Genomic DNA, 10,440 nt, shown 5'->3' with positions numbered 1-10,440 from the left:
AGTCGATGCAGACCCTGACTCCTCCTTTCTTCTTGGGAACTATCACCATGTTAGATATCCATTGGGTGTATTGAGATTTTCGAATGATTCCCGATGCTTGTAGTTTCTTTAACTCTTCCTCAACTGCCGCCTGTAATTCTGGTGTGATTCGCCTCATCTTTTGTCGGACCGGTCTAAAGCTTGGATCTATTTTTAAATGATGACAGCATATCTCCGGATCAATGCCTTCCATTTCGTACGAGTTCCATGCGAAAGCGTCCATGTTATCTCACAGAACTGCTACGGGCTGGGTCGCTTGATCCTCCGATAATAGGGATCTGATTATTAATATCTTCGTCTCCTAGATGGTACCTAAGTTGATTTCTCGGGTGGGTCCTATGGCCGAGAATTTTGGCTTCGGTTCGTTCATCGGTGCCGTTCCCTGTGATTGTTATAACGGTTCCTTTTCGTTGGTTTCATACGCCATGAACGCCTGGGAAATTACCTTTTCCATCTCTTGAGAAGCCTCCGCTTCCTTGGATTTATTCTTTTCCCTCCTTTGTCGTTATCGCCTTTCCTCATTTTTTTGAATATCGACTTGCATATGTTATCTGGCCGCTTGGGAATCGCTAATAACCTCCACTACTCCTTTGTACGTTGGGAATCTTAGTCTTTGATGATAGGCCGACGCTACCCCCTTGATTCCGGCGATCCAAGGTCTCCCGATGATTGCTTCGTAGGGTAAGATGACATCGACCACGCAGAATATGGTGAGCTTATCGAGGTAGCCTCCCTCATCCGACACTCTTAAAGTTACCTCTTCCTTTGGGATAGTCACGGTCCCATTCAAACCGTAAATTCGATATGTTGACGGAATGAGGATGTCATCTGATAGCTCCATTCTTTTGAAGTATCATAAGAAGGACTTCAACCGAGCTCCCACTGTCTACCAAAATTCTCTTCACTCTCCATTCTTCGATCATCAAAGTGACAACCAAGGGGTCCCCATGGGCTTGGCCATTTAGTGGGACATCCTTGCCAGAGAACGAGATAGGTTGCATCATCCATGGCTCCATTGGCAAGGTCTTGGCCATAATGAAGATCTCTTTGCCGTTACGGTCTCTCTTATGAATTCTAGATGTGATCCCAGAGCTCAGGTCGTACCCATGGGTAGCCGAGTGCGAAATGGTGTTGCATACAAACTTAGTGGATCTCTCGATTCTGACTTGGTGTACTGGTACCTCGGGTATGGTAGCTGGTGGTGCTTCCTGTCGGACGAACTGCCTCAGGTATCCATCTCGCATTAAATATTGTACGATATCTTTTACTTCTCGGCAATTGTTGGTAGAATGGCCCCGATACTGGTGATAGTGATAGTACTCGGGGTGATCCTTTGTCTCTTCGAATTGTACTCCCCTTGAGATTGGGTAGATGATGTCGTTTCTCTTCTCGACCTCTTTGAAGATTTCTTCTAGTGGAGAATTTAAAGGAGTGTAGGCCCTTGCCTCGTGTCGGGGACTTTTTCCTTTCTCGACCCACTCTTTGTTTCCAGCTCCTCTCGGTGGTGGTCCTAGCCGTTTATCGGGTCGCCTGGGGGTCTCACTTGTGGTCGTCCGAGCCGCTGCACTCGCCTCTTGCACTCCTCGATCCTTTGAATCCTCCTGTATTTCCTCCAAGGCTATGTAATGTTCCTGCATTCTCATCATTTCTTTCAAGGTTTTAGGCTTCTCAATGAACATGGCTATCCAGATCGGGTCTGATTTCCCTAATGCGTTTTCGAATCCGAATATTTGTTGGTCGACTGGTACTTTGCCTATTTCCGTGTATAATTTTCTCCATCGATCTGTCAAATTTCTCAGAGGCTCTTGGAATCTTCGGGATAGAGTGAACAATCTATTGACTCTGGGTCGATCTTTGTTGTTGTCATGTAATTCTCAAGGACAGTTTCGACTAAGACATCATAAGTATTGATTGACCCTGCTGGGAGTGCATATAACCAGTTCCTCGCCTCGCCTTCTAGGCTCGCCAGAAAAATTTTGCACATGACCACGTCACTTCCCTTCCACTGAAGTAGCGACATAGTGTACATTTTGACGTGTTCGACCGCGTCTCCTGTTCCGTCGAATCTTGATGGGAAAGCAGGGAGAGTGCACTTTGGTGGAAATGCTGCTTGCTCCAATTCTCGGGTGAAAGGAGTCTTCTCGGCTTCGCTTATTAATTCAACAAGCTTGTCGTCCTCATTGCTTCATGTTAGCTTCTTGATCTTTTCTTCTAATTATTTGAGCTTATCCTACGTTGCGTTCCTCGGCCTTCCTCTCTCTTCGGCCTCCTCCTCTTTTGTAGACGAACTCTCGGGCGGACCGTATCCTCCTCCTGTCGGCCCTGCTGCGGGATGTATCGGGGGTTGACCCGATCGTCCCTGGTTGCTCGACGCGCCCTGACTGGACGATCCTCTGGATCTAGACCTTTGATTACGTAACTGGTAGTTTTCATACTCTAACGCCAGATATCTATGCTACAGTTCCCTTAATTTTGTTTCCTGCCTCCTATGATTTTCTAAAATGGCTAACAATGTTGGGTCGGTGCTCTCGTGACTAGAGTGCCCGTTTCTATAGTTCAGATGAGCTGGGGGCGCCACTGCTTTTAGCGGTGGAGGTGGGAGTGGCAACACAGGAGGAACGCCTCTAGTGTCATTTCGCCTGCCCAACTGTACATGCCTGAGTCGCTACTGCTCACGATCTAGGGCCTCTTGATATTCGGCTCGTCGTCTAGCTCTTCGCCTCTGGGCATACATGATCAACGCCTCCTCATCGTCCTCAGTGTCTGACGCAGTCAGCCCGTCTATCTGCTCGGGTAACCCTTGTGTTGGGTTGATTTGCTCTAATGGAGGGGGGGTCATCATCTCGTCCCAAGTCGAATTCCTCGTCCACGGTTGGCATCCCTCCTGCTGGTGCTCTAGATTCCTCGAGGGGAGGTTGTCAGTCATTTCCCTGTCTTGGTTCTGTTATCCCTCCTTGCATGCTACTGCTGGTAACCGTGCGGTTCCTTAAGGTTCTTCCCTTCCCTGAAGTGCTAGCCATTGGCTCGGACGCACCCTTTGCCCGAGTATCGTCCCTACCTACGTCAGCAAAAACAAATAACTCCTTACTTTGACCTGTTTTCGAAAAGTTTTATGGGATGTACGAACTCAGAAGAAAGGACCTAACACTAAAACTGGGCTTGCGTACGACACCCTCTATTTTGTCCGGATGACCTCACCAATTAAACACTTTTCGACTCTAAGTACATCTTTTGACGAATATCGTGCTATGTCACTTTCGGTATTTCGGCTGTGCATTAATCATTATTTGTTTGTCATACATTCCAAATCATTAAAGACTGGTACTTTCCGAGTGAAAAGCCTTGAATTTGTACTCTTGTGATGTCACACTTCAGCCTCTAATTTTCAACAACGAGTATTATTCCCTCAGAACAATTCAGGGATGACTTGCCCTGACTTCCTTGGGTTTATTCCGGCGGATAGTGATGACTACATACAATCTTTGTTTTCCCACTCTCTGATCCAACCCATCGATCTAAAGTCAACCTGTCGAGGTGGGTTTTGTAAGATCTAATACTTTTAAGACACCGGTATGGAACTTCTGGTGACTTCAACCAATATCGAGGATGTTACATGGGAGTTTTTTTAGAATTTCTCTAGCTGCCTGAATCCGATGACGAAAGATGAGTAAAGAAGACGGAGATAACTAATTATAAAAAACTCTATTTTACTCGTTGACTAACACAGCTAGACGATTTGTCTATAGAATCTCACCGTGGCTGCTACCAAACGCCGATGGCGTTATTTGGGAGCTCTTGGAGATCTTCCTGTCGCCTTTGCTACCCAGACGCAAACTAACTGAAAACCTTTCTTAATGACCAAACTTTATAAAAAAAAAAATTAAATTTGTTGTCCAAACGAGAAGAACAAACAAAAATGAAAAGAGTCACACCAATAGAGTTTATCTCTTAGCATCAACTAGCACTCAAGGTGTTCTTAGGAGCTTTAGATTATCTCATTTGGTGAATGAAATCAAGGTATCCGAAGATGTTAGACGGTCCCCTTAGTCGGCGCCAGAATGTAATAGCATAAAATCGCACACTACATCCAAGGGTGAAACTACTAAACTAAACCAAAATGAAGATGCATGAAAAAACATGAACACAAAGATATACGTGGTTCGGCATGATTACCTACGTCCACTGGGTGAAAGGAGTGATTAATATTACTTCAAGTTTGGTTACAAGTGATGATCTCTCACAATAATGACTTCTTTTCTCTCTAAGTGTGAACTTTCTCTCCTTTACAACCTGCCACTCACTCTCTAGATTCCCTTATATTTATAATCCAAGGCAGGGATACGACGAAGTTACAGTGTAAATCGTGGTGCATATTTCTCGTTGTTCCTCCTCGGACCTACCTTGATGTTCCTCCGATCTATCGACTGGGCCGATACAGTAGAAGCTCCCGACAGTTTTGCATCTGAGGTCGATCCTTTAATGTTATATAGTCCGAGGTTTCCTTCTCCCTTCTCGCCGCTTTGTCTTGACTTTCTTTCTTAGTTTGACCGAGTGTCTTCTGGTCTTCTGTCAGATGATTGGAGACTTGTCACATCCTACAGCTAAATGGTTTTCACGCTCGGCCCTCGTGATTTCTCTTTGTTTGTGCCCACTTGAATTCTTCGATGCTTCTCTTCCTTCGTTTCTTGGTGCAATTTAGCCTGGGATCTCTCCACCTAACCCTGTGGATTATTTACACCTACACATACTATGATCACATTACTTATATTCCTGATTGCAAAACTTAAGTGTATATTTTGTACTCCCTCCGTTTCTTTTTTATAGGCTGGTTTCCTAAAATATAAGTTTCAAAAATATAGGCTGGTATCCCAATTGGGATATACTAGGTTTCACTTTTACGATTTTAACCTTCTTAAAATTGTTTTTTTCCCACTGAGACACCTTCACCGTCATTAAAGGCGTCCTTCAGCTTCATCTTCTCCAGCAGAAACCACCACCAGCAACACCATCGCCACCACTACACCACCAGAAACACCATCTTACCGGAATCATTCTCCTCCTTCTTCTTCACAGCAAAGACGTTCTCATCATACCACAATCATTCTTCTCCTTCTTCTTCACAGTAACACCAACAAAACCAGTCAATTCTTCACCATCTTCAATGGTACCATTGATATCTTCTTTCTTCAATCTAATCAACTCCGACAACAACTCAACTGATTCAAGACTGATAAAATGGTTAGACATTCATTTGGTTTTGTTCGTCAGTAAATCCACAAATCAACTGAAAATATTTTGTACTCAATGGTTTTGAAATTCAATGAATGGGTTTGCAGAACAAGACTCAATGATTATAAATCTAAAATCAAAATTTGATGTGGATAAAACTTTGCTAGACAATTAGATTTTCATGGGAAACTTCGATTGTTGCTTTAAGGAATTTTTTCTAAAATTTTGCTTTAAAATTCTTACAGTGTAATGATGAACGCGAAGACGACGGCAAACAGAAGAGCAACAATAAGAATAGACATACAGAAGAGATGACAAAGCTAAAAGACCCGAGTTGTTCCAGTAAGCACCAACTAAACCAGCTAAGGAAACGAAGAGGATTAGTATTCCTATGAAGAGAATTGGCCACCGGAATAGACCTATGCATTCGTTGTCTGGTTTTGATGATAACCAAATTCCTGAACCGATTATGGGTATTGAGCAGAGTAAGGCTATGAAGTTTAGAAGTGATGTTATGTTGTTTCTTAGTGCCATTGGGGATCTAAGTTGTGATGGTGGTTGTGGTTGTGGATGTGGTTTTGAGAGATTTTTGAGTCTTGAGACTTTGTTTCGGTGAAAGGGTTAAAAGCGTTGGTTACTCAATTGTGATGGTGGTTGTGGTTGTGGAGTAGTAATCCACTGTGGATGGAGAAAATGAGTGAAGTTTCTTTTCCGATTGAAAACTTATGGAAAGTTCTCATTAAAGAATATGGAGAATGGAGTTGAGTTTGTTACTGTAATTGTAATTTAAAGAGATGGGAAGTATGGAGTTACTGTAATTGTTACTGTAATTGTAATTCCACAGTATGGATTTCTCATACTCAATCTACTCAATGGAGTGATCATGGAGGAAATGATCATAGAGTACATTCAATACTGGCCAGTATTGTAACTTGGGAGAAAACACAATCATTAAATTACTGACCCTGACTAGCCTAGGCAAGTTTTTAATCAACCAAAATGGGAAAAAACACATAACTCCAAGCCAGGAGAACAATGGTGGTACCACCCAAAAAAAAAGAAACCAGAATCTGGGGCTATAATACTCCAATTACTAAATCTGACTATGCTGGCCAGAGAGGTACTGATGAGAATTCCAACATTTGGCCGTCTACACAACTCTGTGATCTACTCGACAGCCTACATCATAGCTTTGGAAATCTTTTCCACAGATTCCATAGCTTTCTCGACAACGTGCATCATCTTCTTCGCCTGTACGTATGTGCAAACATAATTATTAAAATATTTTCAATGCGGGAGCTGATGCGTAACCTATAGCGCCATTCAAGTGACGGGTTCTGTGTAATGATAATTACCTTGCAACTCAAAGAACAAAATCTGAATGAACCAAGCAAGGTCCTGCCACAAATTTCACATGTATTTGTAACTCTTTTACCATGTCTTAATTGAGGGCGTTCGTTGAGAAAAACGATTTCAGCATTGTTAATTACATAATGTTGAACACCAGCATTGTTAATTACATAATGCAAGATTGTAATGTTATGAAAACATTATTTGCGTCTTCAACCGAGAAATTTTCAAACGCTCTCGTAACACTTGCGATAAACTCATCTACTGTGGTTGGAGCATCAGTATGATGAAGTGCAGATATAGCGCTAAAGAACCCAAGGTCTAAAACATTCAAATCGGGGCTGTTTGGAGGTTGACACAACAACTCTATATCCAACCCGTAACTTTTAACCGCTCCCATAAAATTTTTATCATTCTCGTGGACATGTGGTTTTGCATTGTCAAAATGAAATCCTAATTGCTAATAGTACACCCAAAACTGGTTGCCAAAATGAAATCCTAATTGCTACTCTATGGTATGAACTCATTTGAGGTTACAGTGCTGTGAGTAGTTTACAGTGCTGTTAGAATCATGTGACACAGAGATCTTCGCGGTGTTTGGCAACTCTATGGTATGAACTCCCTTCATCTAAATCTGAGATTTCCTGTCTGATATCACCAAATCCCCAAATCCAAGACCCCCAAAATTTAACAACAAAAACTTCTGATAAAATTCTCTTTTCCTAATCTGAATTCATGAGAATTATGATCTGAATTCATGAAAGTAGAAATAGAAGAAAAATACTCCAACAAGAGAACATCAAAAACAGAGCCGAGAATCTGAAATTTCTACTGTAGATTCATTTGAATTTCAAGGAAATCTCGGAACAAGAATACAGTTTCATCGAATTTCAAAAATCATTCACCATGAAAAAACTTACTCCAATCAAAATCTCGCTCGATTTTCATCAACGCAAAACAATAAACTGAATTCAATTTTCGAACTAAGTACCGAACTCATCTTTAAAATTTAAAATTACCTGAAATGGAAGCAAGGTTTCTCCAAGCACCAACAGAAGCTGAGCTTGCTAGGTTTTTGAAGGGAGAAAAATGAGAAACGAGATCAGTATCATTAAACTGATCTAAAACCAAACTCCAAATTGAAGGACCATCATGTTTCTCAAATTTATTCAAACCCTTAAACAATCTGACGACGCTTCTCAACTTCTTCTTTAGTTAATCAATTTTTTTTTATTTGAACAATCTGATTCATCTTGCTTCTTTAGGAAACATTGATATCCATCTTTAATTCGATTCAACAGATCCAGAAAACATTCATGGTGAATCTGAAAGAGTTGTTTTCTTATTCTCAATTTCAAAGAGAAATCCCTTTTGAATTTCGTTGTTTTGGAGAGACGAATTGATTAGATAAGGGTAAAAATGGAAAGAAACACAAAAAACGGCGGAATGAAAAAATTCTTAATCTCCCCGCTATCCCATACCAGCCTATAAAAAAGAAACGGAGGGAGTATTTGTTTTTGATAGAAGTGTGTGCGTGACATCTTAAATTCTCTTTGTAATTTATACAGGTGTGTAGAGCATCTTTTTCTCATTGTCTTTTTTTTGTTTTGACACATATCTTTTTCTCATTGTCATAGTTCTCTTTGCTTTAACTTTCCAACTCAGTGCTCTTTGCTGGAACTGTTCACCTTGGTTTTTCTGACCAATACACTTTCCTTTTAGCCTGTCATACCAAGGCATGTCCAAGTTGTATCCTATATTATGTTCGCATTCAGTTTGTCACTCTGAATTTCTCAACTAATTGTTAGCCCTTTTGTTGTGCAGCTACTTATGATGGGGTCGCAAATATATGTCCCACTTCTGAGTTTATAACTCTTTCGGCAAATACGGTTACGTTCTTTGCCACAAGTTTGTTTCCATCGCCTTTGAGGACATCAAATCATGTCATACTATTACTTAATTATCTCGCGGGTTAGTCATGCGAATCTTTTATTTTCTTCGTTTGGCTAATGATAACATATTCACTTTTCTTTTTAATATAATTAATTTTTGGAATCGAAGACGTTGTGAGGTTTCAACCAACTCTAACAACAGTGCAACTACTCAAGGAAAGTTCTGGCCATCATCGAGAACCTGAAATACCACCACCTACGGTTTCATTTGTTTTGGTTCCTTCGAGAACCTGAACGTGAGGTTTCAACAGTCAAATACGTCTTATATGCTGGCATTAATTTCATTTGTTTGGGTTCCTTCGATTGTCATCCTAATTCCCACCTGAACCTTTATACGTCACACTTTGGGGTGACTCAACCAGAGAGTTCGCCAGACATCTGGATGAGCATGTGATCAGTTTTGCACCCGTGGTTGTAGTTATGGCGGGTGCATATGTACACACTCTATCATGCCAATATCCCTTTCCAAGCTAAGTAGATTTTTCTTAATCCAATTTATGTTAATTATTCCCTAGGCGTCTGCCCATGCAAGTAGTCACTGTCGTCAACAAGTGTTGCGAAATACTTCAACTGGACATTCTAGAAGTGACATATATTAGAGAAAGGTACAACACTCATCCGAATAATGATTTGGTTGTCTTCCATTTGATTATAGACACGGAAAAAAACTGATGCAGTGTAATCTATACTTGCGCAACAAAAAACTCACCAAGGATCTAAGGAATACACTGGAGAAATGCGATCTTGAGGTGAGTTAACAAGATCATAACTTGGCAATTTTTTATAATCCATTTTTTTTTGTGCAATTATTACTTAATTTTCGTTTGGGTGATTAAACGCCAGTTTAAAAGGTTCCAGTTAGCTGCCAAATTCAAATAATGATCACCATGTGTGAATTTTATATGCTCAGTTATTACATTTTTACACCTTGACATGTCCTAATTTTGTCGACCAGAGATCTGATGGCGTTCTGAAACGGGGATTCTCTGGCTATATTTTAAGACGGTTTGATGTTTACTGGAGTCAACTAACAAGAATCCAGTGCATCTTAATATCCCCATCCTCGCAACTTTAATTTGGAGGGGTTGCTCTAGGTAATAGGGATTTGACCACAAGACTATGCGGTAAATAATATTATTATTATGCAACTCATGGGTTCAAATTATTTTTGTAGATGTTGGAATTCTTCTTAGTTATAGTGAATCATACACCTTGAAATTTTGCATGCGTTCAGTTCTCATGGGGAGCAATGCTTATAACAACGGGCTTGCAATATCAAAAAGGTCCAACACTTTGTCTATAATTGATTATTGCAATGATGACTCTAGCTCAAAAGATTAAGAAATAAATTGAAGATGAAGAATTTGTAAATGCAACAGATTCATGGTCCGACCTTGAGGAAGTGATTTTTTGGGGCAGCAATTCAGTGGTACTCAATCCTCCTCTTTCTCCTTATTTATTTTGGGATAATTTTTCTTTTTAGTTTATGCTACTCATTTCAATTTATATGGCTTTTGTTTTGAGTTTAACTGTAGAGACTGCTTTTGTGACACTAAAAGTATTATGCAGAGTGTTTGTAGTAGCCATGGACGGGGCGAAGCCGAGCCAAGCATGCGTTAGTCATACCAAATCAAAAATCCGACACACGCACGCGTTAACCACACCAAATCACAAAATCCGACACATGCATCGGGACGGGGCGAGGCGAAGCCGAGCCAAGCATGCATTAGCCACACCAAGTCAGAAAATCCGACACATGCATCGGGACGGGACGAGCAGAAGCCAAGCCACGACATCAAATAAAAATACACGACGTGGCGAGGCGAAACCACATCACACCAAACCAAAAATACAGCTAAAACTAAAAAAA

The 10,440-nt window shown here is 40.9% G+C and overlaps 1 protein-coding gene across 1 annotated transcript; it reads right to left on the bottom strand.

The window, feature by feature from the left end:
- Nucleotides 1–863: 863 nt before the first annotated feature.
- On the bottom strand, nt 864–1,718 carry LOC113305303. Its single transcript, XM_026554368.1, has one exon. It carries the CDS (start codon nt 1,716–1,718, stop codon nt 864–866), a length of 855 nt encoding a protein of 284 aa, XP_026410153.1.
- Between the last annotated feature and the right edge of the window lie 8,722 nt (nt 1,719–10,440).

This window comes from Papaver somniferum, chromosome 8 (assembly GCF_003573695.1).
Source record: "Papaver somniferum cultivar HN1 chromosome 8, ASM357369v1, whole genome shotgun sequence".
Lineage (NCBI taxonomy): Eukaryota > Viridiplantae > Streptophyta > Magnoliopsida > Ranunculales > Papaveraceae > Papaver > Papaver somniferum.
The sequence above is the reverse complement of the archived record's forward strand: the minus strand, read 5'-3'. Positions and strand labels throughout refer to the sequence as shown.

What these genes read in the sequence shown, in the direction of transcription:
- LOC113305303 (XM_026554368.1), bottom strand. Translation starts at nt 1,718, where the DNA reads ATGTTCATTGAGAAGCCTAAAACCTTGAAAGAAATGATGAGAATGCAG.